Raw genomic sequence first — 15,081 nt, 5'->3', positions numbered from 1 at the left:
TGGTCAAGTCTGGGCTATGTTTGGTTGCAAGTTTTACACATTTGGAATTTGGTGTGAATATAAAGCGAGAGCAAAAGAGAGATGATGGTCAAAAGATCTGGAGAATTTCAGCAGTTCAAAATACCATCAGTTGATGACAGCTAGTCATGCCTGTGCTGAGTTTGATTTCTTTCTCATGCCTAAAGGACGTGTGACTGGAAAGTGATCTAACTCTGACAGTGGGGTACTAACTCTGGTTGTTGAAACAGCATACCTCACTGGGAATAGCCCAGTCAATCAGCTTGACCATGTATGGACACAGTATTTGGATTATGTGAAGGAAAAATCTTTTTATGAGAAATGCGCTGCTGAGTGGAAATATCTCAGAAGGGAGATACTCATCAATTGCTATTTCTGATATAGTATGTTCCTTTCTCACCAGTGCTGCTGTGTCATGCTGTGTTCTATAGCACAAAGATCCGCTTTCAGTCTGTGATTTAGTTTAACAGCAGAGAACATACAAACCCATGTTGGGGCCATTTTAAGTTTGCTTGTTTGTGAAAAAGACTTGCTGTTAGGAGGAAGATTGTGACGGCTAGAAATGAGGAACAGCATCATGTTGCAATGAATCATGATGAATGTAGGGGTTCGTAATTGCAGATCCATTTAAAGGTCACACAGTGCAAGAACTAGAAAAACAATGTAAGGAGCAGATCAGCCACTTTTAATTTGGTTAAAGCAGGTAACCTGTGGGTGGTGGAAAACTGGAACAGGCTCCCAGGGCAGTGGTCATGGCCCCAAGCTGACAGTTTTTAGACAGTGCTGTTCGACTTAGGATCTGATTTTTGAGTGGTCCCGTGGGAAGCCAGGGGTTGGAATCAGTGATCCTTATGGGTCCCTTCCAACTGGGGATATTTTATGGTTCTGTGTGTATATGATCATTTCTGTACAGTATCTATGTATGCATTCTGTGTGTGATACATGCATACATGTGTTGTACAGTGGCTGTTAGATAGTTCTTACTCTTCATCAGACTATTATAACAAGTCTAATAGAACACAGTTAATTCCTAAAGGTATTTAGACACCAAATGCCATTAATGTAGTAGATTTTTGTTTTGTTTGGTTTATTTGTTTTTTTCCCCTTAAGCCAGCTACAAGTTACATGGTACTAATGTTATGGAATACAAATTGTACACGACTTAGCATCTTTATTTTAAAGTGTAATTGGTAACAGAGTAGGAAAGAAAATTCTTATAAAATTGGCATTCAGCATCTTATTGCAAATTTAAATATGTATAAATATATAAAAAAGTAGTAAATGTGAGGTGAGACTTAAGCAGCCTCAGTCTTAGCAAATTGGAAAGAAGTATACAGTAGCCAGGTATCTAGGAAGATTTAATAAGCGAATAGCTTCATAGCTAGGATAAATATCATCAAGTGACATTTTAAGTTACTTGAATGAGTAGCTATTCACCACTCACTGCAGGGAAACATGCTGGGTTTTGTGCTCTGACATCTCTTTCTCCCAAAGGAATGCCACTTTTTCACTTGTTTGTTTTGATGGAATTATCTTGTTTTTGTCAGGTTTGAACTGAAAACAGGCTGCAGTTTCCTAACACGATATCTCAGAAAAAATAAATATAACCTCTTTTTGACCTTCCGAACACATTTCTACAGGCCCATGCTGTGCTAACCTTTGTTGTTGTTATTTTTTTCTGAATCAAAAAGCCTTTCTTAGAGTGCCAAAAGCATGTTTTTAAATCTAGCAAGAAACCTCCAAGTTATCCTTTGCTCCTATTTTATTGCAAGGGTCTGAAGAGATTCCTTTTAGAGCATTCATTGGCAGTGAGCTTAAATGGACACTCTTTTCAGTCTTGAAAATGAAAATAAACCTTACCAGGGGAAAGTTGGCTAAATAAACATCGCTAATGTTGACAAAACTTCCCCTCTGAGTTAACAGAAATACTGAGAAGAACTACTGTGCCCCTGTGTCTATCTGTGTTTATTCCTAAAGCCCAGACTTTAGAGGCTTTATTATTATGATGATGATGATTATTATTATTATTATTATCATCATCATCATCATCATCATCATCATCATTATTATATTTTATTTTATTTATTTATTTTGCTTTTTAAAGTGGTGGAAACAACTTAATTCAGCAGTCAGTAATGTCCGACAGCAAATGTTGCCTATGTTTGGTGGGTGTTGAAGATGCATAGAAGGGAGTTGAAAGCACTGCTGATCTATAATCTTTTTCTGTGAAACCAATGACTTTTTGGCCAAGATCTGTTATTGCCAATTTCTGTCAACTTTGCCTCAGTGCTGACCTCACTGCCATTGAAAAGGATTGCTCATATCTGACCTTATCTGGCTGGATTTGCTGCCAAAGAGCGTTTATCTAGTTGTAGAGCTTTCTCTACTTTTGCCCCAGGTAGACTTAATTTGTCTGAGATTTCTAGATGTGGAGCAAGTTATCTGAGATCATAGCATGTTAAGTACATCTGACAGCTGCAGCACAGGTCACTGTACAGAAGTCCGCAGGTTTTCTCAACTTGGCTTTTCAAGCCAGCTCAGCTATTCTGCTTGATGAATATTCAGTTATTTCATACAAGGGCTATAGGGTCAAAACTCTTGTGAGGAAAGAACTGCTTGCAAAATTCAGTACTTGCCCCATTATCTGATGTCTTCTATCAAACATTGCGTGCCTGAACTGTCCTGTATGAGTACCTGTTGCCATCTTTGCTTAATCCTTGGGATCCAAGCAAAAAGCCCAGATTAAATTGTTGTTGTTGTTTTTGCAGGGAGCCAATAGAATGCGAGGCCGCTTGGGAAGCATGGACAGCTTTGAGCGCTGCAACAGCCTTGCTTCTGACAAAGTGCGTAAGGAGCTTGGTTCACATGGGCACACTTTCATGTATGGGTGGTAATGAGGCACAAGCATGCCTCTCTTCTTCAGTTTGAGCAAAGCAGCATAAAGCACGTCAATTTACTAAACTCAAATAAGAGTTTTCATTGGGGAGTGGAGGTTGTAGGAAAGCTGGCGTATATGTGGTCTTGGAGCTTCAGCTTTAATCTATTATTTGATTGCCAGACTGGTGTTGTTTTGGGGTTTCTTTCCTACGTCTCCTTTGCTTTTACAAAAGGCAGGTAATTTTTGGTCAGCTTTGCTGAACCAGTTGTAAATGGTCATATCCCAATGTAAGGAAATGCTCTGAAGGTGAGGAATCCTTTCTGTAACTAACAGTTGCTTTAGGGAAGTTAAAATACTGACCTTAAAACATCTGTTGGGGACGCTCTGTGGGGGTGAGGGGGGAGAATTCTGTTCACTTTCATTTTGTTTCCTGTTTTCAGTCGTTTTCCTCTGACCTCATGTGGGGATTGGTTGCTATTTTTCCCAGGAGATGGAGATTCTGTTATGGTTTTCCTGCCACAGTTACTCACAAACTGGCTGTGTAATAACAGGCTCTCTTCCAGGATATCGCTGTGACGGTACAGGAAGCATGCTCATGATATGTCGAGGAAACTAGCTCACAGCAGTTTCCCCAGCCTTTTCAGTCCCTGTGTTCTCCTGAAAGAGCCCCAAGCCCAGTAGCTGGGATGCTGATCCTATAAGAGAAGGCTTGGAATAATCAGCATGTTTCTGCATTGCATATAAATTTTTATTCCTCCTTCCTCTTTTTGGTGGTTGTAATTTACCAAAGGATGTCTGTTTTGGGTGATAATTAGCATACAATAGGCCATGACCAAGAGGGTGGAGAAGCTCCGGTGCCCCAGCGCTGCGTGCTGCTGGTGCGGCTAGGCGAGCTCTGGCAGGCCTCACTCCTCCAGCACTTCCTTCCAGGACGCTTCTCCGGGTGACTCTCCACCGACAACTCCTCCGGCGTCCCCGGTGTCCTCAGCTTGGCAGCCGTTTCCTGAGGAGGACTCGGATTCCCCCCAGTTCAGGAGACGTGCACACACCTTCAGCCACCCTCCCTCCAGCTCCCGGCGGCGGATAACCTTTCAGAACGGACGGTCCCTGAGTGCCCGCTCCCCGCTGCTGCGGCAGAGCAGCATCGAGCCAACGAGGTGAGTCCCATCTGCAGTGTCAGCACAACAGGTTCTGATGTAAGATGCTTCTGTGCTCCTGTGGGTTCATTACTTTATTTTCAGCTTGTCTTCTTCACCTTTTGAATAGCTTGGTGCAGTAGCTGGCTGATGCCAAAATTAGTGACTCAGGAGAAGCAGCTCAGATCGCCAGGCTGAGTGCTGGTCTGTGTGTTTGCTTATTGCTGTCTCTGAGCTTGAGCCTTTCAGCTGTGCCGCAGGCAGGCCTTCCAGAGAAGAGATCCTCAGCACTTCTAACTGCAGAGGCTGTAGCCTGAGGGTTTACTCTGGGATAAGTGCCGGCAGCTTTTGAGTGCTAGCTGCTGTATTCAGGTTTCTGAAAAGCATGCCCAGATTTAAAACTACCGAATAATCCCACTAAAAGATATAAGGATTGAGCGCCTCTTCTGAACTGTGAGGCATGCAGTTTTGTTGTTTGCCGTTCGCAGGAGTTTCCCTCTGTAACTTCTTTCCCCTTCCCATTTGAAAGCTCTCCAGCTAAATGTCATGTGGGATCCTTCTGCTTCAGGAGTCAGGCAGAGTTCCTTCACTTGGTCAGGAGAGGTCCCCATAGTTCACTGAGGACCTACTCAGATTTGCTTAACTTTCTCTGCCTCCATCCTGCCTACCTTCATCAGTAAGTCACCAGGCAAACTTTAAGAGAATGAAAGGGATGAAGTGTAAGAAACTTTCAAGCAAGGCTTGAAAGAGGCCTTGAAATAACCATGTTATGTTTTGTTTCTGAAGAGACAAATAATGTGTCTGTTTGTTTTTTTTTAACTGGGATAAACTTGGTTGGTTTTTTTTCTTCTTTTTTTTTTTCACTGTCCATGTTATATGCAAACAGGAAACCCTGAAGGACTTGCTGACTTCACTTCTTTGTAATATCTTTCAAGAAGTCACTGATTAATTTGTACCATCAGCATATTTTCAGTCCAAGCTGATTTGTAGCAGCATGGCTCTAGTTTGGGGTTTTCAGTCTCTTTTTTCCTACTCAGGATTAATTAAAACGTTAAGAGAAACTAAATTGATGTAAGCGTCTCGCCAGTACATTTTTCCTCTTTTTAAGTAATATTTAAATGCATGAGAGGACTGTCTTCTTTTATCAAAATAACTCTACAAAAGTTCAAAAATTAATTCCAAAGTATTAAGGTTTTCTGCCTGCTCTGCAATGTCATCAAAATATTTCTTGAAAGAAATCAAACATAACAATAAATCCAATGTCAGTGTGAAAACTGTGCCCTGGTGCACTTGATATGCTTCATTTTCTGCGAAACAAAGTTACTGTAAGTCAAAAGGAGGTACTTGGCCAGTGTTTTTAATTTGGATATTTTGTTGTATCTGATTCCATGCTGACATGTCTGCTATGTTCTCTTATTGCCTGCACAGTCCTATTGTTGGGATTCAGCGCTTTCACAGTGAGAGTGAATCTGCATCACCTGGTCTCCCTTCCTCTCTCTCTGCCCCTTCTTTCCTGAAAACCTTTTACCAGGGCTCAGGAAGGTTGCTCCAGCACTCAGAAAGTGACCTCTCCAAGAGGTGAGAGCATTGTCTCCTGCCTAGTTCTTCACTGCCAACGGCTTAACAACAGGATTCCCAGTGCAATGCAACTTGTGGGAATCCTCCTACTCTGCCTTGTGCTCTTGCATTTCTAACACACTTCCTAAGTACTTGACACTGATTTGCACCAATGAATAGGCTTTTGACCAAAAAAGCCTGTTAAGAATAGAGGTTTGTCTGCTGGCATCTAGGAGCTGCATCCTGTTTCTGTTATGGTGTTGCAAATCAGCTGCTTTGGTTTGTTGTGTGAAATGCAGTGTTTTTTAGAAGAGTGTTACACCAATTGGATGCTTTCTCTGCTGAATGCAAATCAGCATGTGTGGCTGTAATTGAAAGAAGAAAGTGAGAAGAATACAGTACTAATGCAGGATGTATATGGGGAAGGGGGAACATCAATTTAGCTGAATAATTGATAATTGCTGTGATATTTCCACGGAGAGTTGCCAAGTGACTTCCAACTAAAGATGAGTGGGGAAGAAGCTGAGGTACAAGAGAACTTTCTGACATTGGTGTGAATCTGGATAAGTCATACTTTTTAGTGTAAAGAGTAGGCACTCCTTCAGGATGGTGCTTAAGGAAACTGCTTATGGATTTTTCTTCTGAGTAGGCTCATAGTGAATAAGGTGGAACCGTAGTTTGGTACTTCATGATGGTTTTCTGCCAGTTGCTGACCTCTATTTCTCTTCTGTCAGTGACTACTTCAGTCTGAACTGTGGACAGCTGCTGTTCATTTCTGTACAGTGAACTGTTCTCAGGTTTCTGCTACTCATTTATGTCCTCTGTCCATTTCCAGCAGGAACTTCTGGTGCTGTAGGAGATATTCTTGTGACTGTTTCTCCCTGGAAAAGTAACAGTAGATTTCACTCTTAACAGAAATGTTGATGAGACCTTGTTTTTGGATGTGTCAGAACTCTGTTATGTGGAGGTTTCCTTTGTGAGATTGGTATGGAAGTTTTCAGGGGTTCCTAATGGAATTTTTTCACTTTGGTGGAATGCAATTTCATTAAAGTTGCTCACATTAATTTGTCATTTCCATTTTAGGAGAAGCTATAAGAAATTGTGAGGCCCTGCCCATAAGGGGAGGGAAAGGGTGGCCAGATTCATGAATACTCCCGGTCAGATTAAGGTAAAATGATATGTAGAGGTCCACACATAATCATCAATTTCAGTGAAAGTCTGTACGCTACAGTTATCACAAAATATTGACACAGAGTTACCCCCAAAATATTGGCACTGTAATTAATGATTAAGTCTATCTTAGCTGTGTTAAGCTAAATGACTTAATAAGATGGCACTGTAACACCTAGAATCAGTCTTACACTGTGCAGGTAAGCTATACAACCTTAAGAAACCAAAATGTCTCACTATTATTTAACAACTTGACAACAAGATAGGGCATTTAGGAAATGAGAATAGGTCTTGCAATTACTTAATGAATTTAAGAGAGAGTAAGGGCAAAGAGAGAAGTGGAGAAAGAACAAGAGTGGCAGATAGATGGACAGAAGAGAGATCACTGATCCAATTCAAGGAGTTCCAGTGTCAGCCCACAGCACTGGAGATGGGATGGTGGAGGGTGAACGTGTTTGTCCAGAGGTTGCAGTGTCAAACCAGCAAACAGTAACAACAACCCAGGTCCCCTCTCAGGCATCCTTATTATGCCTGCTGGGTCTGCAGGTGCACCATCCCTAAGTCAGGAACAAGTGAGTTTGCAATAACAAGTTTGTCAAAAATAAGTTTGTAGCCAAAACTTTATGTCAAGAGAGGTAGGCCACAGGATCTTGTACCTTGCTGATAATGGCCTTTGGCTGGTTCCAAGCACCAAGCACACCTCAGAAAGTGCTTTTGTTGGTTCTTCAAAGGAATTAAGTAAATGCACTGAATAATGGGAGACACTTGACCTAAACGCGGCCTTAAGGTATGGTTTAAGTTAGTCATCTCTAATAACACACAGACCAGAATAGCAAAATACAAAATATATATCTAACCTTTTTCTTCACTGTATCCGGCCTTAATTTTTCTGACATTTATAATGTGTCTTCCTGGTCTCTTATCTATAACGCTATGAAACAGCATGCAGCCAAAAGCTCATAACATACAGACAGTTATGAAATATGTAGTGGGCAGATTCTACATGTCAAGTCTTTCCAAAAGAGTGAAGTGGTGTGCAAGCACAGTAAGGTGAGACATCCTTACAGAAAGGTTGTGTTGCCTTAATATCAGAACCACTTCCCATTCTCTTCATCACCTTAAGTCCACAGCTTTTAAAGAGTAAATGATAAATTATCTAGATTCTTTGTCTTAATATGGGGATAATATAAACCAATCATTACTTGGGAAGACTTTCCAAAACTAGTCTTAGTAATGTGTCTCATCTTTGAAGATGGAATAACTTTTTAAGTGGCTCTACCTTTCTTCCCAAGAGCAGATGAACAAGGAGTAAGCAGTGTATGCTTTTGCGGTTTGTGAGGAGTTCCAGTCCAACTTTGTTCCTGTGGTCCCTCCAGTTAGCAGACTTATTTTGAGCTGAACCAACTCCTGGATCGGTTTTTGTGGGCAGCCGGATCTATTAAAGTGTTATGAATTTGTGGAATGTAGATGTTGATAAAAATACTTAATGTCAGGTAATGCTATGATGAAATATCTGAAGTACTCCTCTTTTTTTTGTTTTGGCTGTACATGCTGCTAAAGGTATTGGATTTCACAGTAACTGACAACTAGTAAGGTTCATTTTAGTGAAGTGAATATTAAAAATATAGTCAAAGGTACATGCTAAACAAGTAATCCCCATATTGTAAGTGACTGAGGTAATCCACTTCTCATTTTAATTGGATAATGCTTTGAGACTGCATATATGCTATAACTAGCAGCTTAATTACATTGTGTCAGAGTCAGCTGGCGAGTAGGATGATAAAGAGCAACTCTACATATGTTTGTTTTTGTTTGTTTGTTTGTTTTAATTTTTATTTAGATATTGGTCTGCATAAAAGATAATTCTGATCCACGTTCATGTCACATTTGTACACAATCACAGAAACCAATGGTAAAGGAAACTGATACTTTGCTATGCACAGTACAGTGGCTCTTGTTTGACTGTAGAGATCTCCATCTCAGCTAAGCAGTGGAGAGAAGTAAGCATTTCTATGGCACAGTTGCTTTCGCCCCATTGGGACTGTCTTTTATTATTCTGATTTTTACAGAGCTGACCCTGCAGTTATATCTGTCTGCCTTTCTTCCTGAACAGGAATACAGTCAGTTGTGCCAGTCACTGGGAACATCTCCATTTAGAAATGGTGAATCACTACCTGAAATCTCTTTAATTAAAAAGCAAGCCCGAGCTGCCTAGGATTTAAATGGCTATCTAATGGAAGATACATAAAGATGGGAGGAAAAATATATTCTCCAGTGAATTTTGCTGTGGGAATAGTAATCTCTTTTTCCTAGTGTTTGTGGGTAGGAGGAGATTATTATTTTTATTGTATTTCTAATAATCACTGTTATGATGCTTTTTGTGGATGATTTTTTTCTACTTTAATGAGTGAGCGGGACAGTGAAGTTGAACACTAATACAGTATTAATAGGTGCCTTCAAGATGTTTTTGCTTCAGTGTTAACACATTTCTTCAGAGAAAAATCTGGGAGGGAAATGGTGCATGTAATTTTCTAGAGTTTTGACAAGTGTGTTGTGCAGCATTTAATACTGAACATAAGTGCACTCAAGGATTTAAAAAATAACTTTCCTACCATAGGGGTAAACAAACAGAAATTACACAGAATTATAGGAGTTGGAAGGACCTGTAGAGGTCATGGAGTCCAACCCCCCGCCAAAGCAGCTCCCTAGCCCAGGTTGCACAGGTAGGTGTCCAGGCGGGTCTGGAGCGTCTCCAGAGAAGGAGACTCCACCACCTCTCTGTGCAGCTGTGCCACTGCTCCATCACCCTCACAGTGAAGAAGTTCCCACACACATTTGTGCATAAATTCCTGTGCTTCAGTTTGTGCCCATTTTCCCTTGTCCTGTCGCCGCACACTGCTGAGAAGAGTCCAGCCTCATCCCTTTGCCTCCCACTCCTTAGATATTTATAGTCATGGATCAGATCCCCTCTGAGTCTTCTTTTCTCAAGGCTGAGCAGCCCCAGGTCTCTCAGCCTTTCCTCATAAGGGAGGTGTTCCATGCTCTTTATCATCTTTGTAGCCCTCCACTGGACTCTTTCAAGGTTTGACTAGCCCTAGCTATCTCCTGGTCTTTGCATTGTTATGCAATTGATTTATCAAAGTTGGCTCATGGACACTTAAATTTGAACAGGTTGCCTTTTCAAAATGGCATCTTTCTCACGCAGAAAGTAAAATATTTGAGAATATTATTTATACAAAGTAGCTGAAAGTAATTATTCTGATTAAAGATAAATTACAGTTCTGAGAACCAATAGAGAGGTGCAGACTTGTTGGAACCAATTTCCCTTCTTCCCTGAGTGGAGGAATACTCCCTGTGTTAGGCTTACATATAAGGTTCTGTCAGCCAGAGTTCTGGGAATGGAAATACTAGCTGCCATTCTGTACTTGATCTAGGGGATTTTGTACCAACTTAGCCTCCAAATTGCAAAATAGGTTGAGTTGATTTAATTGCTACCTGGAGTGATGAAAAGAGAAATCAAAATTGAAAGTAAACAGGAATAAATGCATACGTTAGCAAGAACAGCTATAGTATTTTATTCTTGAGCAGAGTATGTAGAATATATAGCTTTTCTCTTTTTGTAACATACAAACCAACTGGTGAATTTAGGCTTATGGATGGAGAAGCACTATTCTTCCAACTAAACTGATGCTTTTGGCTTAAGTGTAGAGTACTACATTGCTGCAGTTTTCCAAAGCTTCATGTGGAATGTATATTAAGTGATTAAACAGTAACAGTATAAAAGATAAATTGGAAGATTTTGAAGTAGGTTTTTTTCTGGATATTTTTATTATTACGTGATTCACTGTTTTGTGTTTTTTCCACACATCTTTTTTTTACCAGATTGAAATAATTGGATTTAAAATCTTTATCATAATATAGTTGTTATTTGCTTAAAATAATTCTTGCAAATCATATCCTAGTTTGCAGTTAAAATTCTTAAATATTTCTTCAGAAATTTGTTGAAGTGTCCATCTCTTCTTTTGTGATGCTTTGACTCTGGTTGCATTTAATCTTGGTTCTGGGTAGGTTACACTAGGGTAGTAACTTGCAGAATGTAGTTGAATTGTGTGGTATGTGTTTGTCTGTTTTGTTTTCTTGTTGTTATCAAGAAGTATCCATCTTCTGCCTTGCCCCAGTGTCTAGACTCTACAGTCCATAGTTTATGCAGCAGTTAGAGAATTCTTTGAGTCTTAGGTAGCAGTTTCTCTTAAAGTGGAAAATATCACTGAAAACTGGAATTAATGATTGACTATTTCTGCTAGATAACCTCGCGGAACATGTCCCATGTCGATGTTTAAGCCTGTGTTGTCAAAACAGGGTCTTTATGGTCTCGTCTTAAGTGTTTGATGTTTGATATCAGTGCCCTGACAAGAAAGTTGTGAAAGTCTCCTTTTCCCATATGCTGGGAGGCAGTGAAAACTCTGCTCTGCTTTCAGGTAGCTGTGACTGAACTCGATTTATGTTTTTGTTGCTGTTGTTATTGGTTAGGAGCTGCTTTTGCTTTTAGTCTCTCTGCTGACATTGATAGACCTCTACCTATAGCAGGGAGCAGGTAAAGAATGCTCAGGTAGAACACCCTTGTTTAGAAGTTATTTCTGAGGTGTTGCTGGCCTGTCTGAGCAGAGCATCTACCTGCTTGCCTGAGACTTAAATTCCAATTACCTTAAAACCACAAGTAATGTGATTTCTTTCAAGTTTAGTTGACAGTGAAGCCAGCCTATTAAATTTAGGCGTGGGAGATAGGAAAGTCTAGGGATAAGCATTGTGAAATTCGTGTTTTCAAGGTGGAAAATATGTAATTGAGTTAACTCATTGGTTTCCTGCACCAACCTTCTGAACCATTTCATCACAGGATAGGTGATATAGCCATTTTGTTCTGATTTCTTCCTGCTTTTATTCTGTACTGTTTCACACCTTCAGAACTCATGTTAAGCTAGATCTTTTGTTTTTCTTACTTTCTTTCTCAATAGAAATAAGGAAACTGCTCTTTCTATCTCCTGTTTCTTAAATTTCTTTGTTTTCTCTGCTACCCTTGCCCTGTACTGAATACAAAGTGGGTGCTCTGATCACTCATCAGATGGCTCTTTGAAAAAGGAGGTGGTCAGTATTAGTTGCTCAAAATGTTAGCGGGATTTTGGTAGGTATGATCTAACAGGAAATTAATGGCCTAAGAATTGAATGTGCAAATCATACATAAGGTAGCACATATGACTGACGCATCCAACTGTGAATTCTGGGATTTGAATGTCTTAAACAGCTTTAAACAACTTAGTTCCACAGCCTAAAATAGCCAACATCTTATTCTGACTTTCTTGTAAGTTTTAGTAATGTAAATTGAATGATGTTCCCAAGGCTGCCTGTTTAGGAGCACACTAGACAAACGTAGATTTTTGTTCATGACAATAGAAATTGAGTTATCTTCTTGCATAGCTTCTGCTTAGTAAGCCCTGGAATAACTTAGTTTTTGTGTTCTAACATGTGATACGTAAGATTTGAAATAGTGAGTACCAGTTTTGTTAGTTATTTATAGAAACACAAGTTCTTGTGATTAATATACCCCAACTAAATTCATTTTCAGAGGTCACTGTTCTGAAATATCTTTGAAAACAGCAACTCTAGTTTCAAAATTGTTTTTGTAGTCTGTATTTAGCTAGCACAAAGAGGAGTTCCTCCTGGATTATGTAGGAATTAGCCCAGGAAGATTGTCACTGGGTTTTGTTGCTGTTTTGGTTAGTGCAACATGGGCTCTCACTTGAAACCACCCAGCAGTACAGTAGTGTTAAGCATGGGGAACTAGTGCAATGGATGTAAAAAGTACATCAGGAATGGCAAATAATTTGGATTATCTGTTATCCAGGACTGATGGTCCATAGTGGTGTTTTTTGTGGAAAGCAGAGGTGGTTGACTAAGTGTGGGCAAGTGAACTCGAGAACAGTGATTTCTCTGGCAATGATGTGAAAATTGGGTCTAACGTGTGTGTCTGATAGTGAGCTCAGTTTGCTTGCTGAGGCTTAGGGGCATCAGAAAGCTGTAGATCACTAGCATAGGGACTGCGTTGATCATTGTACAGGTCTGTCCTAGTTGTGTGGATAATCATTCAGCACAGAGTATTCAGTGTGAAATGTGCTACTCAGTATTGTGTAGCTGGTAGACTGGTGTAACTGAAACTTCAAGAAAACATGGTCTTGCTTCCCTTGTGGGTCTCTCCTTTTGTGCAAGCCAAACATGGAGAGCATGGCTGTCAGTGGAAAACTGTAGTCATCTGCAACTAGCTTACCAATAAGAACATAGCAAACACCAACTTGCTGGGCTTTCTTTTCATCTAATTATTTTTCTGGACATTGTTCTGTAACATGTTAGTTCTTAAAAGGATGAAGGTCTGAGTGCTGCTGCTGGTGTGTTGGTAACAGCAGTTTTCCCTGTGATGAAGATAAAGCTGTAGACACACTTCTTCATACATATTTGATGTGATGAAGATAAAGCTGTAGACACACTTCTTCATACATATTTCTTCATACACATACTTCACACATATTTGGTAGAATCTTCCCAAGAAGCTTCTCATTGTGTGTGACATTTAAGGCCAACAAAGAAGCTGTTTCTTTCTGGAAGTGTGGCCGTCTAATCCTCAAATGTCTGCAGTCTAGAGGAAAATATGGTAAAAGGCTGCAGGCTCCCGGAAAGTGTAGAATTAGTTACAGTTAAAAATATAACACCTTCAGGGATGTTGAATTTTCCCTGTGACACCATACCCATTCTTCAGTATAAGTGCAGTCTGTGGGACTTTGCTTCAGCTTAGCTACTTCAAACCACAGTGATACCTTGAGTCCCACTTAACAAAGGGCTCTGTCAAATGTAGGCATCATCAAGTAAAGTTAGACACTTTGGGGGAAATATATTTGCATATATGTTTGTTCCCTCTACTGCATTTAGTCTGTGGTAGATAAGTACTTCTGTTTCTTAGCTCTTTATTATTTTCTAAGAGGTTGGTATGTTCTCTCTGTCCCAGAGTGGTGCTCTTACAGGTGACTTCTGTGTTCATTGAATACTCAGTGAAAAAAAGCAGCTGGTGAGTGAGAGGAGTTGCAGTTATCAGTGTGTCACATTGCTAATGTGTAGAAGGATTTGTGGCAGAGGATCAAGGTATCCATTACTATATTAGATCTGTGTGCGTACTTCACTACTGCAAGTGCAAAATACTGAAGTATTTCTGAAAATGGTTCAAGTACTTATAGAAGCTGAATATCCTTTTCTCCTGTGATAGTCAGCAGAGGGTTGTGCTTGGTGCCCTATTAAACTTCTAGCAGAGCTTCTCTGTAGCCTCTCCTCACTTCTTCGAGCAGCACACGCTGCAATTGAAATTACTGTGTAAGTCTGTTTCTACCTGGTGATTGGAGAGGATATTTTTTCACTGTGGTGGGAACTGAGCCTCCCCCTGCAAAAGTTGTGCTCTGTTAGCTGGAGATGCTAGTAAAGCATGAGGACTTCTGACTCCCTTTCTGCTAGTGGAGCATGCAGTCACTGAAACACAGGTAAGAGAAAGGCACAATGTTGAGTCAATAAAATACTCACTGTGATCTCATCATGCCATTTAAAATGGCACTAAATGAAGCACTGTGCTCTGTTCAAGCAGCATCTGTGCTTTTAGGGGTATTACATCAGATCACACCTGTAAGACTGATTTATGGCAAGGCAAATTTTAACAGCTAAGGATTACCACATTTTTTTCTCCTGCTGAAGTTTTCTTAGCTTTTAACAAACTTAGCTTTTATTCTTAGGTTGCAGTTGAGCACTGTATGAATGTTATGAGTTCTTCCCTGTGGTATTGTTGTGCAAACTTAACAGCACTGTGCTATGAGTTGGATGCTTCTGTATTCACGGTGAGGCTCACGCACAGCACTGCCTTCTAAAGCTTTCCAGCAAATGCTTCTGCAGTTTTTCTTGTACAGTAGGCAGATTTTTTTGTTTGTTTCAATTTTTCTTTTTTAATCCAAAGGTGTCTTGCTTTGATCACCTCACCTGTTGTTTTTTTTCTTTCTTCTTTTTCCTTCAGTGATGGAGAGGGAAAGAAAAGAGCATCAAACATCTGCAGCAGTGAATCTCTAAATGCTGTGGGGGCCACGCTCACGCCTCGCCGCATCTCCTGGCGGCAGAGAATATTCTTGAGAGTAGCTTCACCTATGAACAAATCTGCTTCCAACATGCAGCATCCAGGTTTGTGTGTGCTTTCAAGCAGTTGCTACTGAATAGTTAGTACTACATTGAGCTGCAGTATGTGAA

General features: G+C 40.2%; 1 protein-coding gene across 2 annotated transcripts in view; it reads left to right on the top strand.

Moving 5' to 3' along the window:
• Positions 1 to 15,081, top strand: part of TBC1D4 (TBC1 domain family member 4) — a 98,442-nt gene that overhangs the window by 66,319 nt on the left and 17,042 nt on the right. Inside the window, exons 9-12 of one of the 2 annotated variants that reach the window (XM_065744071.1) lie at positions 2,787 to 2,861; positions 3,827 to 4,053; positions 5,461 to 5,610; positions 14,855 to 15,015. In XM_065744071.1, the coding sequence (XP_065600143.1) occupies positions 2,787 to 2,861; positions 3,827 to 4,053; positions 5,461 to 5,610; positions 14,855 to 15,015 (613 nt within the window). The remainder of the gene's footprint in view (positions 1 to 2,786; positions 2,862 to 3,826; positions 4,054 to 5,460; positions 5,611 to 14,854; positions 15,016 to 15,081) is intronic. The other variant, XM_065744072.1, reaches the window with a different exon arrangement.

This window comes from Cyrtonyx montezumae, unplaced genomic scaffold (assembly GCF_038088225.1).
Source record: "Cyrtonyx montezumae isolate F1298 unplaced genomic scaffold, pur_monq_1.0 scaffold_3, whole genome shotgun sequence".
Taxonomy (NCBI): Eukaryota; Metazoa; Chordata; class Aves; order Galliformes; family Odontophoridae; genus Cyrtonyx; species Cyrtonyx montezumae.
Note: the sequence above shows the minus strand (reverse complement) of the source record. Positions and strands in the feature narration are given on the sequence as shown.